At 42.3% G+C, this 25,389-nt stretch overlaps 1 protein-coding gene across 1 annotated transcript in view; it reads right to left on the bottom strand.

Annotated features, from left to right (window-relative positions):
• Positions 1–25,389, bottom strand: part of LOC146178923 (O-acyltransferase like protein-like) — a 43,155-nt gene that overhangs the window by 5,396 nt on the left and 12,370 nt on the right. The window contains exons 4-13 of the mRNA XM_084578661.1: positions 21,884–21,968; positions 20,233–20,315; positions 18,879–19,052; positions 18,016–18,109; positions 15,298–15,387; positions 13,772–13,937; positions 12,860–12,939; positions 11,995–12,114; positions 9,589–9,709; positions 2,896–3,082 (exon numbers count right to left, since the gene is read on the bottom strand). Coding sequence (XP_084434787.1) covers positions 2,896–3,082; positions 9,589–9,709; positions 11,995–12,114; positions 12,860–12,939; positions 13,772–13,937; positions 15,298–15,387; positions 18,016–18,109; positions 18,879–19,052; positions 20,233–20,315; positions 21,884–21,968 — 1,200 coding nt within the window. The remainder of the gene's footprint in view (positions 1–2,895; positions 3,083–9,588; positions 9,710–11,994; positions 12,115–12,859; positions 12,940–13,771; positions 13,938–15,297; positions 15,388–18,015; positions 18,110–18,878; positions 19,053–20,232; positions 20,316–21,883; positions 21,969–25,389) is intronic.

The raw sequence follows: 25,389 nt of genomic DNA, 5'->3' as shown, positions 1-25,389 counted from the left end.
TGTGTGTGTGTGTGTGTGTGTGTGTGTGTGTGTGTGTGTGTGTGTGTGTGTGGAGGGGGGGGGGGAGTGCGTGTGTGCATGTGTGTGTGCGTGTGCGTGTCCGTGCGTGCGTGCGTGTGTGTTTGTGTTTGTGTGTATGCGTGTGCGTCTCCATGCGTGGGCATGTGTGTGTATGTTCGTATCTCGTTAAGTCAAATCGTCTCGCAGTTTGGCTTTTTCTAAAACTAGAACCAACTAGCCGAATTTTATGTCTTACATTAGAAGAAGGGATTGCCATCATCTCAACTGAGCTAGAGCTGTACGACAGCGTGGCTTTTCTTAACAACCGTCGCTAGTGTGGCATTCAAGTTCCGCTATGATGAGCCATATCAACAAGATATGCAGCCTATCGAAACTAGATGGTCTTGCTTACCTTAACAATACCACGCCGGCGGCAGTGGCTAACAAAACAAACACTTCTCTACGCTCCAGCTCGGCTCATCTGACGCCAATTCCTTCTGCCCTGTTGAAATGCAAAGAAGGCGTCAAGGGATAAAAGCAAAATCAGCATGTTTACTCGTACTAAAGGAATGCCACGGTTTGAGAAGAGCGGATTAAATAGATTTTACCAGATTCTTGCTACTGCATGGCATATTACTGGGCGTGAAGATCGAATTGCAAACCTCACAGCTGCCGTTTGTTAGCATACAAAGGCACCACCCTTACAAAAATGGATATTGAATTTCTGTTACCCACGTAATGTGTTTTTGATGAGTCATCAACCACTCAAAGGAGATTCAAGATTAGATGTGTTTTAACATCATATCCGCAGCAGACTTTCCTTTGAGATCACACATGAAGTTTTGTGCTTGGAAAACGCAACAGTATTTTTGGGTAGGATCTAATGTGGAAATACATTGACTTTATCAAATGAGGAAATGTATACATCACTAAGTGAATATATATTATTTCTTTGTAAACTGCACACTTTCAGAGCTCTATGTTTTCATTTCTGATTAGCATATGTAGGATGTTGCCTAAGAAACAATTTTTATGTGTTTTAACATGAGATCCGCAACAGACTTTCATTTGAGATTACGCAAGAAGTTTTGTAGTTGGAAAACAAAACAGTATTTTTGTATAGGAGCTAATGTGGAAATACATTGACTTTCTCAAATGAGGGAAATTATACATCACTAAGCGAATGTATATTCTTTACTATGTTTTCATTTCTGTTTAGCATGCACTGTAAAAACAAAAACAACTTTTTGGACATTTGTTTCATTCAAAACACGCTTACACCCTGCGTCTTGGGTGTTTGTGCCATTGCAAATCACTTCTTGCCAAGCGAATGGGTGCTGTGGTTGGACAATATGCTTGAGGGTGTTACGGGCAAGGATATTGTTGTGTACGCGAACCGACGCACTGCCACACCGCCTCCAAGCTAACGGACGCAAGGCCGCTCCATTTCCAATGCCTCCTTGCACCTGCGAGCAGGCCGTTTTGGAGAGACCAGCAGGGGTACCCCGGCCTGCGCCGACGACGACGCGCGGACGTAACCCGAGCCGTGCGTTGACTCGGAACTGGACCGTCCTGGGAGCATGTGCGCGACCAGGGCACGAGAAGCAATGCCTTCTTTATAATGCATGATATTTTGAGTGTTTCTTAAGCTTTAGAGCTCCTTCTTGCTCTGCGTATATATTAGCCGAGCCCTCAGTCATCGCAACGCTTCCCGAAATGTTTAGATACAAATAAAATTTAGTTACCAGTAAAATAGTGTTGGCGCTGCTGCGCTTGCCGGTATTGAAGCTTGCTCGCACTTTTTTTTCTTAAAGGTTCGTGCTACAGCTCCGTGTTCAGCGAAAATTACGCCCAAGGTAGCAACCACCGAAGAGCCAGCGCTGATAAATTTGCCAGCGATGCCAAACTCGACATGTTAAAATGACTGCAGTGGACAAAATAGTGCGCATAGGTATCTAGAACATTAGATGCAAGTTCTAATGGTCAAGAAGTTGTAATTGTTAGAGCAGCCGCAATGGCCTGTACACTTCGAAACATGCTTCAAAACATTATGTCCCAATCTTATGAATGCAGTCCAGACATAAGAAGCAAATACGTTACCGACATCACCAGTTTCCCGAGTGGCCGAGTGGTTAGCGTAGAAAGCTGCGGAGTAAGAGGTACCGAGTTCGAATCGCGCCAGAGGTGCAGTTTTTTTTTTCGCTTAGTTTTAATTTTTTTTTTAGCTTTTTTTAATGTAGTTGAGGTGCTTCGCTACGTTTTAGCTTTTACTTTTTATCCAAAAGTGCTCATTGGTCAACACTCATGAATAACACACAAGAGATGCACACATTAGCTCGTACTAAAGGAATGCCACGGTTTGCGAAGAGCGGATTAAACAGATTTTATCAGGTTCTTGCTACTGCATGGCATATTACTGGGCGGGAAGATCGAATTGCAAACCTCACAGCTGCCGTTTGTTGGCATACAAAGGCACCATGCTTTTAACCTCACCATTCGCTTCCGTTGCGGAAGCTGTGCTTGTCCCTGCAATGGCGACTAGTGCCAAACAGTCTTGCCGGGGGCTTGAAATTCACGTTCAACAATTTTACAAGCGGTCAGTCGCGAAATTTTACAAAATATATAAAAGCGCTAGTGCTACATGTTGCAGCGGTCGTCTCGTTTGGCAATCGAGAGCCGTCATTTCTCTGTGGTATATACAGATGGCGCTACAGCCCTCTAAAATGGCGGCGTTCAGTTTACTCTGTGTTCTAGTCTGAAAAGGAGGTACATGCCTTGTAATCATGAAGATAATAAAGCCGTGAATGTATGCAATAATAAATATATGCAATAGGTCACTTTGGTCGCAATTGATCGTCTTCTAGCCATCACGATCATCATGAAATATCTGCTCACCACCCCTCTCGGTGGCGCAAAGGAAAGTGAAGGCGGCCAAGGCGAAGGAATACAAGATGCGGTCCCAGAAGGCTAAGGACATCTTGGCCAGATCTCCGTGTTTTGTTCCATTAGTCCAATTAAACCGGTAGAGCGTGCAGGCCACGCTGAGCCCAATGGCCACGAGCCATAGCAATGCTTGTGCAACCTGAATAGAAGAGACATCAGTCACAAGTTGAAACCTGCGAATTTTCCCCTGAAAAAGGTTATAGAACACATCGATACATCGACACTAGACTTCCTCCATAAGGTCTAAACGTTTCTAATAAAGGATAGCACCGTCATGATACCGTTACTCGTCAGCCAGCCACTTTGATGGATACTAAACGCAAGACGAGCTATTCTCACTAGCCAGGGTAAGGTACAAGTAGACACGTGGCTGATATGTCAGGGGCAGTATTCGCGTGTTTAATTTCACCTGTTAGTGTTTGTCGGGCAGAACGTATGCAATACTTCGCCTGTAAATTAATACCATTTCAATCATCCTCTGCAACATAAACCTCATAAATGTTAGTTGTCAATATGAGCTCTCTAAGACTATTATTTTATTCAGTCGGCTTTTTTCCACCGCTTCCACGTAGATGATGTAATTGCATCAGAAATATTACAGCCATATCGGTACTATAGAATGGCTAGTGCTCTTGAATAACATTTAGGGTTATCCCTCAATGTCGACGAGAATTCGTACCAAAGTAATGATTACTCATTGACGTCTATGCAAATACTGCGATACGGCAACGAAGAAAATTAGGCACCTTTATCACTTTTCCGTAGTTGTCAAAAACTGCTTCCTAGCCACGCTTTAATCCCGCTGCTATCGCTTAAGGGCAGTCTGTCCAACAGCGTAGCTAACAACGGTGGATATGATATAGAAAAAATGGCTCTGAATAATGAGCCACTTCAGCTGACTTATTGAGTATTCAGTCACTTAATATAAAACGTCTAAAACACGCAAAAGTGGCAGAGTGGACACTGGATCAACTGCCACATCATTTTACAGCTGGCTCTCTTTTCTATAAATTCAATAGAGCGCCCTTAGTGACCCAGCCGCAAAGTGAGGATTAAAAATTAGAGGGTATTTTGTCTCTTAAGACGAGAACAGCGAATGTCTACCCTTCCTCTCCTATCATTTGCCTCAGTTGCGATTATTTCATATCGTCATTTGAAATATTAGTAGTTTCGTAGTCAAGAGAAGTCGCACCTAGTCATTGTAATCATTATCACTCATCGCTAAGCATTTTACTCGTTTCCGGTCAGTTGCGGTCATTCAACTCATCGTTTGACCAATAAGTCGTTTCGTAGAGTCGTGATGAATCATGACTAGCCATTGTAGTCATCACACCTCATAGCTATTTGACATTGGTCATTGCATAGTCATGATGAATCATGCCATGTCGTAGTCATTACCAGTTATAACTAAGGATTTTCTCGTTTCCGGTCAGTTGCGGTCATCCAAGTCGTCTTGCTATTCGTTTCGTAACCACAATGAGTCATACCTAATTATTCTAGTCAATACCACCCATAGCTACGCGTTTTTACTCATTTTCAATAAACTGCAGTCACTTCTATTCTTCGCTTGACATATTAGTCGTTACAAGTCACTTTAGACATTAATATTCATCCTTATTAGTCATTAGCATTTGTCATTAACTGTATCGATGTCTATAGCTTTTATTCATAACCTATCACCATCAATCGATTATATTCTCAATCTTTCTCCTCACACGTCTGGGATCCAATCTGGGCCAGGCGGCGTTCCAAGAGCTACAGCTACTATATAAGCTATATAGTAACTCCACCAAGAGCAAGCGATCAGCGCCCTCTTCGGAGGGAATCTCATAACGCGGGAGGGGGGCGGCTAAGGCGCCTTATTTCGCAATGTGCCTACTAAGTGCGGCTTTTAAACGATACGCAAACTTGAAAAACACTTTCGGTCTGGAAATCTTACAGAATAGAAAAGGCGGTTTTCTAACGTCTGCAGTGCATGTCGCAAAAAAAAATTCGAGGACACCTTGACGACTAAAGTAATGAAAGGCGAAAGCCTGAGTGCTGCGCCAAATTTGCACCTCTCCTCAGGTGCAAGCATTTCAGGGAGATGACATGAGCTCATTAGAGAGGAGATCGCGCTCCTTGTATCTTCGCAGTTCTACCTTTACAGTTGTGTGGTTGATTTTACCGAGTGCGCGTAATTAGTCATTATTTGTTATGCAAATATCACAGATTAGTAAACATTAATGAGTTAGTCTTTATTTAGTACTTATTTATAAGTTCCTCATTAATCTATTATTAGTAATCAGTTATTGACCATTGACTGGCATATGGCCATATAAGGCACGCATTCGCACATACTGGGGTGGTCGCGGTATTAATTAGTAATTGATGAAATAATCACGCAGCTGTCAACAGGTAGTAATTAATAATTAATAATTCATTCTTTAGTAACTGTTCAATTAGTTATTAATTATTTATTTCTCATTTATTAGTAATTCATTATTGATTGGCATATGGCCACATAAGGCACGCATTCGCGCATACTGTGGTGGTGTTCTGTGATTTTTTGAGACCTCTATGGCGTCATCCCGTCTCGACCAATCAGAGCCGCCGCAAAAGCGCGACACTTTTGCTGACGACAACGATGAGGCAATAAAGGCACTCGCATTAAAAAAACGCCGGAATTTAAAGCAGTGTCAGGAGACTGCGGTTTCATTGCCCTGAACGCCATCCTAGCAGCCGCTCGCAAGTGTGTTACTTGTGTGGGTATGTGTGTGCACGCGCTGGCTGCCTAACCAGATACGGATGCTAGACCGAGACATCCGAACCAAGGGGCCGTGAGCGGGCACCAATGAGGCGACGAGGATTCCTATTACCGCAGCCGCCAAACCATATTAGCTCTGCGACTGCCAGGTTCCAGGAGTCCACGCAAGCTGGGGGTATCAATAGTACGAAGGAGGCAAAAAGAAAAAGGAAGCAAAGGAAGGCCTTGAGAGTCGAACACAGCCAAGCGTCGGCACAGACAGTGGCTAATTCCGAATGGCTCAACACAAATTATCTAAATTCTATCCTGCCAATTGCATGCGCCACTGTCAAATTCATTTAGCATTGCCGGCAAACTGCACTGCCTTCCAATGCGTGCAAAGCAGCTAGCAAGTCGGTTAGGTAGGGCATGTGCAATCTTTTAAGAAAGGCATCCTTCGAATGAGCCTTAAAAGAGACTGCGATTATTAGTATTGCAACGCGATACAAATTAAACTGACACTATAACAAAGGAGGCATTTAATGGATTCTGTGGACTGCAGCTATCTCCGCTTCGCGCCTCTGCTACTCATACCACTTTCCGGGAAGCGGTAAAACCTCACCGTTGGATAACGGTTCTTTGTGTTGCGCAGACTGTAGTGACAGTGCACGAAACAAACATTAACGCCTTCCTGCTTTTCGCGAAGACGAGGGAACAATGTCCTTGCGCCCAGTTGAATAATATTACGAACGACGCAAGTTTCGGCATCCCTCAACGTGTTACCACGCCTGCTGCCCTCTGCGATACCGCTGCCGGCCGGCTCCCGGCAATTTCGCCTTGCACCGCCTTGGCGCTCTTGTCGACCCTCGAAACCTGAGGTTGGGAACCATATTTGTGAGTGACATAACAGCGCATAGATCACGCGTACGTATTTTCGCTCTATGAGCCTATAAAAGCTTGCTGCTTAAAACTTCAAAATCAACGCACACTGAAAACGATTGCTGTCTTGCGCCTTTTTTCTACAGCAATCAAAAGCACCGCAGCACTGCTGTTGTGCAGCCGCGTGCTAACAGGCCTGAGAAAGCTATGCATGGACAGCTTCTTAGCTTTTGAAAGACGTCAGATGTTTCCCTGTCGAAAAGAACTACAGAAACTTGTCAAAAATACGACAAAAAAATACGTGGTTCCGTCGTGGACGTCAGATTTTTCTGTAGTTCTATAGTCTTTCTGTAGTCTATTTCTGTTGTCTATAGTTCTGTAGCGCTTTCCTGTTGTAACTACAGAAATTTCTGATGTTACTACAGAACGTTCTGTTGTGACAACAGTTTTGCCGTCAAAAACCGCACAGAAATTCCGTCGTAACAACAAAAAGTTTTCTGTAGTTTTTTCCGACTTGGTTCTTAGTTATAATTGCGTAAGTATTAAGTGGGATTGTTTTTTTTTATTTGATACTGTGAATCCCATCAGGGATTGTAACAGGAAGGGCTGTGAGCATATTATACAAAAGCATAAATGCATACACAATAATACATGGTGTACAGTGTTACATGCAGCTTACAACAATCGATGAACACAGGATATATCTAAAGAGGTTTTGTGACCAGAAGAATGCCTGCAGGATTACGTCAGAACGAAATGAGTAATACGCAAAGGAATGGTTGCACTAGATAGAGGATGAAAAATCTCGCTAAGAAACCTTTTGGTACATGTAGAGTGAATGCCTGATAATTACAGCCAATTAAGTCAATCAGACATCGGGTATATCCTGTCAAGAAAAGTTTTCCGGCAGGATTACGTTCGAACGAACGAAGTTATAAAAAAAAACGAATGGGTTCACTAGTTGGATGAAAAGGTCTCGTTGGGAAAACACTTTGGTGCGTGCGGACTACTGAGGGCAGTTAGAGCCAGTAAAGTCAATCAGAAATTGAAATAGCGAAGACGTAATGTATACGTCCCAGCGGAGTCACGTGGTATCCAACTTCCATGTGTTGTTAGGTCATAGTGTGACGTCACGAACCAGAAGCCTCTTCTTCGGTATCTGTTCTTTCTTTCACAAATAATGCTTACACATTCCCCCCATACGGGTGTCGCGGTGATCTCCCGCGCACAGATTTTCCCCCATGAGCCAAGAAATGCTTTCAAACTAACACACTGCGAACGAACGCTGTCTTGCGCCTTGTCTCTACTACCCCCAAGAGCACCACAGCTTTGCACTAATGCAGTTGCATGCAAACTGGACTGTGAAAGATATGCATGGGCAGCTTTGTAACTTTTGGTAGATGTTTGTTAGACATTTTGTTAGATATTCGTCGAAAAGGGCCCTCAGAACTATTCTTGTTAGAGACGTATTTACTATATCCAGGGATTGTAGCATTCCTTGATTTGCGTACGTAAATAAAAGAAACTGGTTACTGCAAAAGATTCTCTATGAATATACAAAAGTTGAATGCTGTCACGAGCATTTCCACATGCCTGCAATACATGTATTTCGTGGTCCCCATAAACCAATATTTGCTAAATGTTTTAGCATTGTGCCAACTTGTACTGAAGCTGACGCTAAACCACTGACACGAAGGCCAACACTTGGCTTTGCTGAAAGAGTGAACCAAGCTAAATAACAACGTAGGAATTATTTGTTTCATTACGATTGAAAATTAGATAGCACCAAAGTGTGATGATAGCTTAGCTTTTTTATCCGCCTACATTGAGATTAGGCTGATTCCGACAGTCCACGATATTCTCCATTGGTATCGTTTTTTTCTTATGGCGATTTTTCAATGAGCGAGCCAGACATTGGGTTGACTCTTGGCTTCATTCGAACGTGATACATTAGGCGTCTCAAAGTCGGATAAAACCCGATAAACTAGAAGTTAATTTCAATTATTGAATGTCCTGCAGCTGGTGACATCCAGCTCTTGTCAAGACGCCATTATATATATACGGAAGCACCTGATATTTACCACCAAGTCTACACTAGCGGAATAACTGAAAACTATCATACCGATTCTCTTGAGGGCCTTCTTTAAAGGTCGTCAGCCACAGCACTATTCAGCCGTATCCCACTACAGCCACGCTTGCCTACAACAAAGCCCAGCTGCCAAATGACGCCAATCAAGGCCGCCACCGCACTCTGCTTTGTCATGTAACTAGGAAAATCACCTGATAGCGTACCTGAAAAAGGAGCCATGTCAACTGGTCTCATGAAAGCCACACAACCTGCTACGAATCTGTGCTCGGTCATGACTCGTGACCCTTTAAAGTCATCGCTGCCCTTTCTCCCAATAAGCAAATTATGCAACTACATATACAGTGCTTTATAATACCTACCAATACGCCACTTTTGTTTCATGGTGATGCTTCTAATTCAAACGCAGTAATACTTTCTTAATGTCAGATCAGAACTAAACAGATAAAAATTGGAGTGACTGCATGAAAGGTGTTCAGAAAGTGGTTCACAGCATTTATTTGAAATTATGTTCGAAAAATTCTAGATCACGTAACGAACACTTTCAATACTGATGTCTAACCAACCTTTACTTTTCTAAAATGAATGGCGATATTCACCTAGACCATGGTCAGAATCAATATTTTCCCTCTCTATAGCTAGCGCTTGCCGAATTCACCTCAAGCCTTAACTTGATTTTGTTCTCTACTGCCTTATGTACATGTCACAAATTATATCTCTGCCATCGCTAAACTAGACTCATACCTCTTGAATGATAAAGCCAGTTGCAAAGTCCTTGCAACTAGCTTTGGCTAGCCAACCGTATTTCTATGTTAAGTCGCTGAAGTAAATACCTCAGGTATTAAATTAAAAGAGAATTCATTCTACACATCAATAAGGAACCTGTTCGGAATAATTTCTAAGGCTACCTTAGCTGATCAAGAACTATCAGAGAACTTCCAGGGGATTCACTTACCTTTGAAACTTTATTGTTCTTGAACTTGTCAACCACGTAAAAGGTAATGCAACCGCTGAAGTAGCAAACAGCATGGTAGGTGGGAAGCATGTAGACGTCGGTCAGCGTATTCAAGTAGTCCCTAGAAATTATTAGCGGAAACGAGCAGTTAATCAGTGATGCGGTGTATATATTTTTATTACAGTAAGATGTGATATCAGTGTCCACAATACCATGAATAAACGTTCCTAGAATGCTGTTTCTTGTGTTGCACACATGTATTCTTCCAGGATTGAGTCCTTTTCAAGTATTCTACATATGAATTTCAGCTAGCGAAAAACAAATTAATATGGTGCGTGTTGTAAAGCTGAGAGCACTATGCTATAAGCCTGTGCTATGCTGGCTTTTCTTCATATGAGATAGCGAAGATAAAAATGATCCCTGCTTTAGTAGATGAACGCACACCAGGTTAGCCTGAGCTTTGATGATGGGGTTTCGGGGTTTCATAGCTGAATCATCTTACCTGCAAGTTGAGCGGCGCATTACCCGGAAAAAGATCAGGATTACGTGTTACCACTCAACCATGTCTAGCCTCTCCACCCGCAGATAGCTAGCACAGGCTCTGCTGAGATGTTTGTACATTTTTTGACACAGTAATAATATTTGTTTAGATTTACCATTCCGGCTGCTCTGTGCTGTACTTTCCCACGTTTTGCAGCTCGTAACATGAGCTACTTTTCAGCACACATTCTAAACTGAACGGCACGGGTCTATTCCCCGAAAGTTCCCTCTTCAGTTCTCTGAATACCTCAGGTAATCAGGCGTAAACATGGTGTCTTCCTGCCTGCGATCCTCCTTATTCGCTATTTTAGCGGTCTTGTACCCCGTTTAGAATATACAGCAGTATTGTGGCCGTGCTGTCTTTTCTCGTCATTTCCTGAGTGCACGTGTCTACGGCTCCAATAAGAATATATTACCAGTAGATCAACCATGAGCTCTTGAAACTGTGATATGTATACGGCTCTGGAGAGTATTTACAGTACAGCGATATATTAACGCGAAAGAATTTCTTGCCGCATGATTCGTGTGAGCAGAAAGCGTGACCAGAAAACGTTCTTCGCACCTTTCTATCATCCAGAGATTGATAACAATAACATTAACACTAATAAATCATTATATTTATGGTTTTAATAGTTATGGTCATGGTTATTAATATCCATATTCACACACACATGTTAAGACCCTCATTTATGCATAGTTAAACTTATGGTGAGACATAATTACGGTTAGGCAGTGTTAGTCATAGTCATGTCACGGTAAGTCATTGCTGGCGACGATTAGCCGTGGTAGGTCACTTATAATTTGCCATTGTCATGTTTAGTTACCCATAGCTCTCCATAGTCATGGTAATTGTAACGGTTATTCTTACATGGTTTAGTCACTAGCATTGTTAGTGATAAGCATAATGGTTATAATCATAATCCTGAATTCACACTCTGACATCATAACAGCTCAATCAGTTTGTACCACTACAAATCCACACATGTCTCAAATCACAAGAAGTTTCTATAGTAACAGTGGTGAGGCCCCTGCACGCCCAGACATCTATGAACACAGCAGGCGTCATCACAGTAAAAGCGGTGACGCAACAGCAACGCCACCTCCCTATGTTACTCAGTTACTTGCTCGACGCCAACTACAGCGGACGTGGAAATGAGGTGTGGACCCGGGAGGGTAATTCTTGCGCCTTGCCGCATGCAACGAGGTTTAAGTACCCCAGAAACTTTCTACCAATAATGAATGGTCGGGTACTTTTCTGAAAGTTTAGAGGCTCTTGTTGAGCGATAGTTCTGTCAAAAATATGAAGGCGCAGAACAAAAAATAAAAAGCTTCATGGCACTGCTCCTGCTTTAGGCAAATAACCATTACGTTATGGATATCCCATCGAGCTGCATATATTTTCCACAAGTCGTTACCACACACAGTAACACCATAAAAGTCTGACAAATGCGTGCTCTGTGCCTTGAATTTTATTTCAAAAAACAAAAAGACCGAAACATCAAATGAGTTATTAAACTTCTGGGTCGCGTTTTGTGTCATTTATGCAAAATAATAAAACATCCTCTCTGGGCGCAATAGTTATTGTATCTCTGCCATTTCTCTCTATGCGTGCCTCATTGTTTGAAAATACACTGTCGGAACCCAAAGCTCGTTTTGTCTTTCTGTCATCTGCCAATGTTTTATGGGTGCCGGAAAGGTAACCATCGAGCTGGGTGCTCTTTATTTGGTTGCTTTATCGTGTCCTGCTTCTGGGATCTTGCCATGTTGCGTAAAGAATTACAACCTGATTTGTAGGCTACCTTGAAGCCGCGACCGCGCCCGTTTTGTCTCTAGAGTGGTATAGCCCAGGTGGACGGTGCTACTTACTCGTACGTTTCTGTCATGTGCACTATGACCGGCGAATATCTTGTCCCGTACATTTGCCACACAGTGAAGGAGCAGCCTGCTATTGAGAGGACAACCAGGGCAGTTATTATGATGCGTTTCCTAAAAGAGAAAAGGAAAAAATTAGCATAAATTAAGTATTGAAAAATCCTATTCTTAGCGCTCTGGCAGGCATCAATTGGCCTACGGCAAGTGCTCGCCTTAAAATATCGACTCTAGGAGGTGTATCAAAACTACGCGCCTACTAAATGCACAATTCCGACTAAATGACGGGAAGGCACCATACTATATCTCCATGATATCGTTAAATAATTCAAAAAAAAGAAGCTATGAGGTCAGGGTAACACGAGAGTCGAATTCATCCGCGAAACTACTCAAGAATTTTTAACACTTAAGCACAACTATTCCAACTCTTGATATTCGCCAGCAATCACTCGGAAAAACGTTTCTTTGAAATAGAATACTAGCCGCCATTGGGTTTCGCACTGAGACCGCGTTAAGAATATGTGCTTCGCAGATCACTTCATTTGCACCACTGCGCCATGTGGTTTCTCTTTACGGTAATGCACCATCTAGGTAGCCGGTTTCTTTACGTGCTAAGCTCTTTACATACACTGCTCATATATTGTACGCCTACACAATATTAACCAATTACCACGTCATTAATTGCGTATGTTGATCGGTAGCAGATTTGCCTTTCTCAGCGTGAAACTTTAAGGCAAGCGTAGAAATAATGAAATATTGAGAAACTCCTCACATTGTCTAAAACTTTTATTGGCTACAAACTACAATGCTTAGTGGGAGCAGGATTAATTTCAATTATCGCCATCATTGCCAAGTAGCTTACCTCTTCAGCTGATGAACTAGGAGGGCGACAAGGAACAGCTGATAGTCTGCGGAAATGTACCATGTGGTCGCATGAAGACCCTAGAAAGAACGGAGTGTATATCATGATCAAAGCCCGAAAAAATATAATTGTAAAGTTAATAAAACAAGAAATGTTATTCCGCCCGCCGGTTGAGCCCACACGCAGCCATAAACCCCTAATAGGTGATGAAAGTCATCCTCTTGGAGCACACGACAGTGATAAAAAGGTGAGGGGTAGCGCCATAAAATTGCTTAAGAGTTTTAGAAAATGAGGACCTTTAGGCTCAGAGGGTCTCGCTTTGGTGACACTTATCTCAATCCTCTTTGCACGTTTTCGGAAACTTAACTGCGGTTAACTGGAAGTTCTGCCGTTTGAGGTAATACTTAAGGAATCTCCGATCGCCGCCTGGTTTCCTGGGAGGCAAGAAGCGATGATTTAGAAGTTAGATCGCCATCACTCGACTTTATCTCAACACATAGCTCTGCGATTATTGTACGTTCAGCCTGTAGTGATTCATTCCAGAAATGTGTTTATAAAGTTGCTAAAGGTGCCCAAGATAGCTTTAAGATTCTCTTCCCTGCTGTAAATGATGCGTTAATTTCTCACACGGTAGAATAGTTGTCACTTTTTATTCTGAGTGCTTCCAACTATTTTCCCGTGTGCCATACATGAACCACACAAAGATGGGCACGCAGTAAAGTTTTAGGCGTTTTTTCCTGCTGGTGCAGGTAAACGTTTGCGGAAAATGCAGGCCTCCGTGCAGAAACTAGCTGCAAACGTAAGGCTTAAAAACCATCGATGCCTTGAAAATTTGGCCAAGGAAGGTGATTTTCCTAGGTACTTAGAGGAGCGGGCTCCAATGGCACCATATCAAGACATTTGCGTACTCACGTACGTCAGCTCCCGGAACATGTTCCGGACGTTGAACACGAAGGCCCACCAGTAGTCTTGCACATCCGAGTAGAATTTGTCGTATACAGCTGCCGTCGTGGGGCCCGTCACAAACAACGGCAGCAGAGAGATACAGCATCCAACGAATACCACCGGAAGCACGAGCCTGCCGCGCAGGGATGCGGGGACCGAAGAGAGATAAATCGATGATCACGCTAACGACACATTATATATTCATTCACTATCGACAACCGCAATGCGGAAATAAGTGCATTCACTAAAGGACACAAACTTGTCCAGGACGTGAGATCAGGCACCTCAACTCTTAGTTTGTGTGTGGCACACAGTATGCTGCGCGCATTCAAGTGGACACCGCAGTAGCGCACAGGATGTGTTTGAAGGCGGTGTGTGCGATTTTGTTTCATTTATAACATTACGAATCTCGGCGATTAATTCTTCGGTGCCGAAACGACACTTTGAATTGCAAAATATAGATTTAGCTCTTCGGATATATACTGAAAATGCCAGACGATTGTTAACATAATTGCTATACTTTAGACAGGTGGGTATTCGCATATCCTCCAATTTCGCTCCCGGCAAGACGTAATAACCGATTGTGTTCTTCTGCCCCAATATTTCTACTAGTACGAAGTATCTTGAGGTCATTCAATTTCTTCAGCGGGTATTTTTCCACGAGGTGTGTACTTTACAGATTCTAGATTGCAATCGAGGTCGCCAGTCTGCTAATTTAGAGAAGTGCACAACCTTTCGACGCGCTTAAGCACTGAGCGGAGAACGTTTAGTACGCGTCAATTAAGGCGTATTTAGCCAGCCGCATAAGGTTATTTCTAATGCGGCCTTGTCGTCAGATGTGAGGCCCGCGACTTTACATTGCCAGCGAAGGAAAAACATCCAGGAGCACAATAAAGTTAGGCATTGGCTTTGGCGAATACTAAGTAGCCGCTTCCAAGCGTCAATGACAGCCAGTGGAAGCTAGTGAACAAGCGGCGGGGATTAAAGTTAGAGGTGCAGGCAATCCCCTATGCCCTTTTATTGCGACAGCATCTTCAAAGGAAACTTCTTTTCCGGAAAACATCACGTGTAGATAGCCCCCAAATTTCTGTTCAGTATATCAACGCCCGTTACTTTAAAAACTAAAGAGCAAGGCTTTTTTCTCTATAACACTGCTGCGGACTGCCTCTCTGTAGACATGCTATATCGAAAAGGCTTCTGCAGCTCTCTTCATAATTTGCGCTTTAGGAGTTGCTGATAGTGCTTCCGTAGCCCCCCAGTTCGAACCCAACAAATAACTACTTTCTTGGTTTCTAGTGGAAGTACAATTTCTCTTATTGACACCTTTGAATCCATTTTACAACTTTTCTGTTGTTGAATGTTTTCTGTTGTTGAATGTCCTAGGTAGACTTCTCCCATCCAGAACGTTCTAGTCTTAGATGTACGTAGACAGTATTATCATAGTTACTCAAATCATGACTTGTTCATTCACTCATTTGTATTTTCAGGCCCACCTGTACCAACGCCGAATTGCGATGACCAGGACTGGCTTCACACCCCTAGCGTTCTTCATGTAGCAGAGTGTGCGGTACAGCAGATAACCACTGAAGCAAGAAAAGACACCATGAGTAATAAACCATCACCCGGGAAGTGGTCAAGTCATATGTAACACGAAGGGTTATTTAGAACTAGAAGACAAATGTAAAAGTCAGAAAAGCTGGCAGTGAACGTGAGGTTGGAACCAAACAAACAAACATTGCGTGCTGCTTCCACGCATGCACTGCTGTTACCGCTAAGTGAGTTGTGGCAAAGTCTTCAATAGGTGCTTACAAATGTACTTACGTAACTTGAGACACTGCTCCTGTGCTAGTTCAATCTCCTCATCGTATCGTTGCCGTTCGGTCATGCTACCATTCTAATGACACTTCGCTGCATGTCCAATCAATGTCTTGATTTCGAACGTAGCGGAGGACATAGTCGAAGCAGTCCTTGTTTGTTCGGTTCCCATAGAGCCTGGTCAATGCTTCTTTGGTTGAAATGTACCAGATTATGCTCGCACCACAGTCATCAGTAGACCTACCGTATGCTTGATAAGGTATCATAGACACGCTATGATAAATGCTCAAAGAATTGTGTATTCCCCTTGTATTTTTGAGCACCTCACTGGACATTCAGTTGGCCCTGGTCCGGCAAGCCACCGACTTCCTAGACTCTCATTTGTGCGGCCAAATAAAGCCTATTATCACTTCGACTAAACTAAATTGACGATTTTCTTGTTTGAGGTGGGAAGCGGCGCAAACGCACGCGGCACATTGTTCTTATCGCTGCATCTAGCACTAAGCAGCGCTCTCATTAGAACACTGCAGTGGCGCTCAGTGAATCTTTGAAGGCGGTGTGCATGCTTTATGTTTCAAATGGTTAATGGCGCGACTCTTACATGTAATTGCTTCGGTATGGAAGTCACTGCTCGTGATACCAATCAGGGAGGATTGCAATCTTAAGCATTTACTGCTCACGCACATATCACTAGCAATACAAGCCGGGACAAAAAATAGTTTCACCTCCTGTCTTAAGACCAATTCATTAGGTGCTTTCCAGTGGAGTATAAGCCAACATTTCGTAAGCATCTATATTAATTATATAAATAATATTTGCTCTTTCATGGAGTTAATTATGATTGCGGATGGCGAAATTATTTGGGATTGACGATGACATTGATAAATTAGTTGGCAGAGCCAACAAGCATTTTATAAAACTTCAGGACAGGTTGCATTGCAATGGGGCTGCTTGCCAACCTTTTATTATCAAAGCTGTTGTTTTCCGAGCAAGAGGCCGAAAGTTGACACGGCATTGCTTTTCAGTTTACATGGCAGTAGCACCAATGTAGTTGATGGCTTTAAACATTCAGGCATAATATTCAGTGTGTTTAGGGATGAAAACATAGATCTGGTACGGTCCAAATTAGCACGAACAATTGGTGCGTTGTGTTGTGACAGGTATATTGTTCTGTTCATTCGAGGCTTTTAATCACCCTCTGACTTTTTTTATTACAACATTCATACTGTGTTGTAATCTGGGGTACAGCTACTACTAGAAGTATCGAGGAACTAGCACGACTTCAAAATAATTGTAAGAATGATCTGAAATACTGCAATTGATCACCCTGCAGCTCATTAGTGCAAACGCTTGGTTTATTAAAATACGCAAATTGTACAGTTATCGCCTATGCAAGGCACTGAGAAATGAAGCAAATGTAATGCTAATTTTATGAGAAAATTACCAGACGTACGTGTCAATTTGTACGCATAACCGCCACGGCATCCCAGATATTGAAGGTTAGTTTAAACATTGCTAAATATAGCGATTCCATGTAATTACTTCCACGAAGACTAAACAACTTCCATCATACGTATACTGATGTTTCTCTCTCTGTGCTCTCGAGTTAAATAAAATATTTTTGTGTGATTAAAAGGGCTGATGCAAATATTATAGATGTGCATTGTTCTGGCTTCTAGGTAGTTTTCTTTCTTCTGCATATGTATCTTTTTGTTAATTCGTGTAATTAAGGGTTGTGGCTCACGTTTGTTCTGTGCTTTTCCCTAAACAAAGCTCTGCGCGCTCATGTCTATGCGGGTATGCATGATTTTATAATACAAGGGCTCTTTTGGCGTATCGTTCTTTCCGTTACGACACCGGTCTTGTCCACATACTTGACGGTGGGATGGAAACTCGTCAAGCTGCTTATAATAGCACCTTTTTTCCCATCATCGAAGTGCGTCGAGATCATGAAATAAAGATTTCATTTGTTTATACTAAGTGATGCAGGCGAGTCGATTTGTAAAAACTGTATCATTACCAATTAGTCATAGCGGCAACACGATGATTAAAATACTAGCTGCGTTTGCTGAAACGTGCACTGGGTCCTGTATTCCATCTTGGATAATATGCCCGGAAAGAGATGTCGAGCGGGCTACTCAGGTTCCGACGCCTTCGCTTGTTACTCGCTTAATTCAAGTCAAAAGTCTGAGTAAATAACGCGTTAAAGTGCGCAACTTTCATACAGGTCAATCATATACATGAATATATGAAACTGAACTGAGCTTTGTAATTGCACACGTGAATTTTGAAATTCAAAGGGCTATTTAGCTAGCATAGGAACGAAGGGACTTTATCCTTAGGAAGTACTTTCTTCCATATTGTAGCGATGGGCCCACGTCGAGTACGGTACGTGCCTCAGGAAGAAGAACGTGTCCACGGCCATGAAGGCAGCCATACTAAGAGTAGAGTCATAACGATCCATGTACGACAAGTGGTTCGTCGCCCCAGCTGCAAGAAAAGTACAGATGAGCATAACAAGCTAGAGCTAGATTCATCATTAGCTTTTGGAAGACTTCGAATACGTGCAAAATATTAGCACCACTCGCTGAAGAGCTAAGCCCGATAGGCTAGCTAGTCTACAGAGCTGGTCAGGCTACCCTCGATTTATTTATCTCACTAGCGCAAGTTTATTCCTGTATGGCTTTTCCAAGTTTGCACGTTTTTCTGTGCGTAATGCCTAGATGACGTTTATTAAATAAACCTCATCACGAAACTTGCGGTCTAGAAACGGCACATAGACAATGACTGTCACAGCACCCCTTCAAACATTTAAGCTGAAATTGGACAAATTTCTTGAAAACCTGGGTACGTACACATGAATGTCGGGCAAAAGTATCCAGCGACTCAAATATTGAACTAGAGCTTTTAGAAGCACCACGTATTGCTCAGACCAGTTAAGCTTTCGAACATACATTCCAATTTTTTAAAAAGATCAAAGGCGGATGTTATAAAGCTGTTATTGTACTGATATAGGCTCATATACCATGCCTCACGGCTCTAGAAATTAACGTCGCCATTTGCTTCCAATAGATAGCTTTAAGAACAGGAAATAATATGCCAGGACTTCAGGTGTGTCGTCACTAAAGCCAACTGACATCACGATTTCGTTTACTACATTATATCAACCAAAATGTCTGCACGAACAAGGACACAGAGAGGACAGCAGGTTTTCTCTATCGCATCTACAGGGACATGACGCATAAGAATCTTGGCTTACCCCAGGTGAAAGAGAGCTCCATCATCGAGTGCCCGTAGACGATGTAGGCGATGCTGACAGCCTTCACACCGTGCATGAATCGGAGTGTGTACGTGTCTGACGTCTTCTCGGGTGTAGACGTAAGTAGCTTGAGGTTTGCCGGCAATGAGAAGCTCAGCAGGACTTTTACAACCACTTTTGCAGACAGGGATCAAACACACAGAGTAGTTATAGGGTTGGGTGATTAGATATAAAAATATCTACAGACAGTTAGTTTCCTGTAGTGACTGCAAAATTTGCTCCGTTTATTTTGTCGTGAACATTGAGTATCTACAGCACACTTAAACAGCAACAACATAACTTCTGTTGAACAGAAAGGTAGTACAAAACTACACACTGCATTAAAGTGCTACAAACAATTAAACAACATCAAACAGTTGCTACAAAGCTGCTGAATAAGAACTGAGGTTAAGCCAAATCACCTAAAGTTTTTATCGTATTTTTGGCACGGTTCTACTTCTCTTTTTTGTTTCTGAACTGGGTGCACTCAATCCAATAGCACTTAAATAATATAGGACGGCACTGTTCTTGAAATTATTTGTTATATTCTGTGCCTTGACAATACTAATAATATCAACTTTAAAATGCAAGCCGATTTCAGTGAGCGGCACTCAAATGAAGCATTTAAACAACATAAAGCATTAGAAAAATAAAATAAGGGTCCTGGGAGTCGGGTATCTGAGAACACGGAATAATGAACAAGTTTCTTGTATTTAGGCGAATGTGCTCTCTCCTAACGGAGGGGTTGTTGTACTGTAAGATTTTCTGAACCTGCGCGGTGTCAGCGTCACATTATGCACCTTATAAACTCTGTTCTAAATCATGCTTTTATTTTAAAAAAATTAACCCAGAAAGCAGAATGATGAAACCATGTCTCATATTCATCAGTTCCCTACGGCAACGGCATAGAAATTTGTTCCCAATTGAAACTTTTGTAGCGGTATCAACAAAGACATCAGTTTCAGTGGCCCTACATGATATCTGGGTTTAACAAGACAAGGACATTCGCTGCAGGAATTCAACTAGTCTCACAGCGTGGAATTCAGATTGAAATGTCAATTCGGGCTTTTGTCATAAATAAATTTAAATGAATTTATTTGCGCCTTTGAGTTATTACTTAGCAAGCAAGTGTTATTTCTTTTCCAGGTAATAGGCGAACAAATAGGTATGCTGAGTTCTGCATTTCACATGATTCCTCTTTATATGATGTTAGAAAAGCGTATAGAAACGGCGGTACCATTAGATAAATTCAAACTACGAACTACTATTTGTCAAAACGTTTTTATGCGTAATTCCTTTGCGTGCTGCTACTCACCGAAGTGCTTTAGAGCTTCGGGAGCACAGACATCCACGATGGTAGCAGCCACGATGAGACAGAGAATGGTTGCCAAGATCGCCCTACGGGATAGCGCCAGCCATGAGCAAATGTCATCTGTGATGCGGAGGGCGATCTCCGTGCACTTATTTCACTAAACACGCCGAGGCCTTCAAAACGTGTGCCCTCTAAACTGAGCCCTAATGCTTACTAAGCATTCAATGTGACATGTGTGGATTTTTTATATCATCGCCTTATGAATGGCGCCATAGACGACCCAGTCTGGAGCCCCATCCAAACGAGAGTAGCGATAAAACTCGGTTTAAAGGTATTTCAGTGCTACTTGCTCATCCTTGCTTCTCAATAGAGAACGACCGGCAACTCTCAGCAAAATTAGCGGCGCATGAGCATCTTTGTTGGCTGCCTGTTTACAACTGATGGCTGTCTGTGGTGTACAGAAAGTTTATAATAAGACCAAAGGGAAGTGATCAAGTAAATCAGAGTCTTTGTCATTCCTTTACCATCGCTACGTTAACGATGCGCGCCTAAGCAAGACTTTAACAAAGAAAATCATGCCAACTACTATGCCCAATTGAGCGGCCGTCGCTTAATTAGTTAAACAGGTTGCCCACTGAGACTGGTAAAAATGTAGGCTGCCTCCATTTCACAAATTTCGTCATTTTCTTTTCTTATTTTCTTTTCTTATTTTGTCTTGTCGACGAGGTACCGGCATAGAAACTCCGTCTGGATTGTCTGCTCACTTGCCCATTTCTTTCATGTTACAGAAGTGCGTGCCGATGTACTTTCAAGACTATAGGGGCAGGGACGACGACCCCTCACTTCGACAAATTGAGCCCGCCTATACTTTCGTCTCTGAAAACTGGTTTGGAAGCGCTTTAATACCGGAAAAAAAATATTACGTGCGTTGTTCCTTTTTCATTAGTGCGGTGAATCTCTCATATCATGGCAAAAAGGACGATTTGATGAAAAAAAATAGGTCATTTCCTTTGTGACCTTCTCTGCTGCTTATAGAAACCCACTTAACACATTGATTACTAAATGCGATAGCTTATTGACCTCTAACCTCTAACCAGATTAACCTCTAAGCACGCTAACGAGTGCTTAGAGGTTAATCTGTTAGCACAGTTCGTATGTGCTAACAAGTATCATCAAGAGGGGCCGCAAATGAGAGCCATTTAGGCACCTGACGCTGTTTCATACCTATAGAAGTAGAGCTTATGTTTCTCGCAAATTTTTTATGCAAGTGACCAAAATTAGTGACCAAAATATTTAAAAAATACCCAGGTCACTTTTAACAACTTTACACGGGTTGAAAGCGCCGCCAATACTTGTTCGCGTTTGCTACTCTCTTTGTGTGCATTTTTCTGGCATCTGCGTGTATCACCAAGACCGGTAATCTCTGCCGCTTTCTGCTACTTTTCTTCCGAAAGGTGACAGACGAGTCAGCTCGGGTGACTATAGATGGATCTAAGTAAACTTGTTACCTCAGATGATGTAACTGCTGATATAACATGATACAGGCCAACTAATCAAAGCGTCTAATTTCTTTTGACACCGGCTTACATTACAGACGCATAAATAAAAGAAAACCTTTAGCAAACTTGATGAATAATTTACAGCAAGCACTCACACTACACTGGTCTGTGATGCGGTGAGCTTCGGTGTTACGTCCGTCGTACAGTACTTCACGCCCACCGTGGCCGTGTCGCCGATTACTGGAAACATTTAGATAGCACAGTCATTAGACATGCTGTGGTTTGAACTCATGTGTGCTAAAACACTAATAAATAACACCAATTTCTTTATGGTTTTGGTGCCGAAGTGGGTACAACAGAAACATACAGAAACGACACACGTGAACGAGTCGTTGTCATGATTTCAACACTCTGCGCATTAGTTAAATCACATTACGTTTAGATCTCGCAAGCTTATGGCTCGCGGCATATCTCGATTATTAGTGCGATGACTTTAGATGTTCCTACATTGTAATTGTATTAAAATGAGGTTGTTCTCCACAGGTGTCTGAGCAAGCTTTCGAACGTGTTACTGTTTGAGTGGAAATAAACCCCTCTACTTAGGCGTACGCACCAGGCGAAACCTCAGTGTAGCATATACGAACGCTGAGGACTAGCAGCATGTTCTTGAACCTTCTCCCATTAACAGCGCTTATTGTGATTGCCACAACGAGCGAAAACGCTACAACACACTACCGCCTGATATCTTTGTACAATAATATCCACTTCTTCACCTGCTACGGACTATAAATACTGGCCGCAGTTGAGCGAAGTTTCCTGTAGCATTACACAGAGCTTTCACATTTTACAAAATTCTGTTTCTATAGTGCATCAGACGAACTTGATCAGGCATGTCGAGATAGCATGAGGCCGCTTATATCTAACGCCAGCATTTAACAGAACTGGATATTTCTTCATCACGGCGTTAAAAAAAATGCTTACGAATGAAATACTCCATAAAAATATATAATTTTAATTTCACCTCTTTAAACCTTTGCAAAGATCTCGTGGATGATAGGGAAAATATTTTCGATTATTAGCTACTACCAACTGAAAGTTTCTTCCTCATTGCCCAGTTGCACAGGCGTACCTCGAACAATTACATATCCTTATGCTTGGAATGTCAAAGCTGATCCCACCCGCTTATAAAGATCCGTTAACTTCATGCATAATCGTGTTTTGGCTTTTATATATAATTAAAAGCGAACATTAAAAAGGCAAAGGAAACCACTGTTCACACTCATCCTCATCGTCAACCAGACTATACCTATTGAAGGGCGAAGGCCTCTCCCAAGTTCTTCCAATTAACCCTGTCCTGTGCTAACGGCATGCAATTGACCTTACGAACATCTTAACCTCATCCGCCACCTAATTTTCTGCCACCGCCTGCTACGCTTTCCTTCCATCGGAATCCAACTGGTTACTCTTATCCTTGGCCAGCACCGAGCCGTCCAATCAGCGGCGACTGATAAAGCAAGCCGAATAAATAACGATGCCAAACGGGACTCTGGATTGAGAACCCTTTATTTTTCCTGATAACGCTCTCTCCATAATTCCACCGCAAGGCCAGCGCCAGCTCCTCTAGCGGGGCTGGAGGATAGGGGCGACACATGGAGCCCTGGACAGAGGGCTCCCGTTCAGAAAAAAAAAAGCATAATGAAAGTTTCTTCTCGCCCTGCTCTTAGCGGTCACCTGGTATCCTCTATTCCCACTACATGTCCTGCCCATGCCAATTTCTTCGTCTTGAAGCTCTGCACGCCTTCCTATGTCTTAGTTTTACCCCGAACATATTTCGTTCTATAGCTTTCTGAGTTGACTTCAAATTAAGCAGAGCCCTTTTTGTTAGCTTCAACGTTTCAGCCCCATAATTTAGTACCGGTAAGATACAACTGTTACCTTTTCAGCGGTACCGATAAGCTTATAGTCATAATCTGCGATTAGTTGCCAAATGCACTCCATCCAAATTTTATTATCTTAGTTATTCCCCTTTAGTGGTCCGGATCTGCAGTTACTAACTGGCCTAGGTAGACATATCCACCTACTACTTCCAGTGCTTTGCTACCGATTGTGAACTGCTGCTGCTTTCCAGGCTGTTGGACATAACCTTAGCCCTCTGCATATTAACCTTTAGGCCTACCTTTCCATTTTCCTGTCTACAGAATTAATCATTCGTTGCAATTCCCCCCCCCCCCCCCCCATTCACCTAGCAAAGCAAAGTCTTCAGCGATTCGCAAATTACTGATGTATTCTCCACCAACCATGATCCCTAAACACTCCATTCATTGCCTCGTAATTGTCCTCTACACAAGCTGTGCGTTGCACTCTGCAGATCATGTCCCTTTACCTTAAACCTTTCTTTATAGAAATTTTGTTACTTTCTTCATGCAACACTATTATTACTGTGCAGCTACTATATATATCATCCAGCACTTTCACATACGGCTCATCTATACCCTGATTTCGCAAAGCCTTCATGACTAATGAGGTTTCGACTGAGTGAAATTATTTCTTTGTATTCAATGAATTTTAAGTGGCCGGTTATATTCCAAGCACTTTTCTATCGCCTGGTTGGAAGTATGGATATGATTCATAATAGAGTGCCCTTTCCGAAAGCCTGCCTGATCCTTTGCTTGATTAAAGTCTAAGATTGTCCTGATTCTATTAGCAAATAAATACCTTGTACGTAATGGATAGCAAGGTGATTAATCTCTAATTTTTCAAATCCTTAGCCTCCCTTTGTTTATGGATTAAGAGAATGTTAGCGATTTTCCAGATTCCGGTACCATCGATGTCAGCAGGCCTTGCGTATACAGGGCGGCAAATTTTTCTAGCACAATTTCACCACCATACTTCAACAAATCTCTGGTTACCTGGTCTTTCCCGGCTGCTTTCTGTACTTTCATAGCGTGTAAAGCTCTCTTAACCTCGTCATTTGTTACAGGCAAAAAGTTTCATTCCTTCTCACTTCTGCCAATCGTGTAATTGTATACGTCAATATAGAACTCCTCGGCTACCTTCATTATCTTGTTCATATTAGTAATGACATTGCCAGCCTTGTCGCTCAATGCACACATCTGATTTTGTGCCTATTCCTAGTTTTATTTTTTTAGAGCATGCTGAATTTCACCATGTTAAACTTCCCTATGTCGGCCACTTTACACTTATTGATTAGCCTTGATATCTCCGCCAGTTCTATCGTCTCTGTTGGGTTGAAGGCTTTCATACTTAGACGTTTCTTAAACAAAGCTTTCGTCTCGTTAGATGGTTTACCGGTATCCTGTTTTAATATCCCACCGCCTATTTTTACCACACACTCTGTGATATCATTGTTGATTGCGTCTATGCTAAAGTTGGCTTCCTTGGTTAGCGCTGAATATCTATTCTGCAACGATATCCTAAATTATGCTGCCTTCCCCCTTGCCGCTAAGTCATAGATGGATTTCTTCCTCAGTAATTTGTTCCCCCTTCAAATTCAGATCAATTCGAGACTTTACCATCCTGCACTACTGCATCGAACCTTTCCGATAATTTTACATCTATGAAGTCAATTTCATTCTTAGTGTCCCTGCTAGGGCTTTTCCGTATCCAATTTCATGTCTTACTAGGCACCCACAATTTTAAA

This window comes from Amblyomma maculatum, chromosome 9 (assembly GCF_055883805.1).
Source record: "Amblyomma maculatum isolate TAMU_Amacu chromosome 9, ASM5588380v1, whole genome shotgun sequence".
NCBI lineage: Eukaryota > Metazoa > Arthropoda > Arachnida > Ixodida > Ixodidae > Amblyomma > Amblyomma maculatum.
The sequence above is the reverse complement of the archived record's forward strand: the minus strand, read 5'-3'. Positions and strand labels throughout refer to the sequence as shown.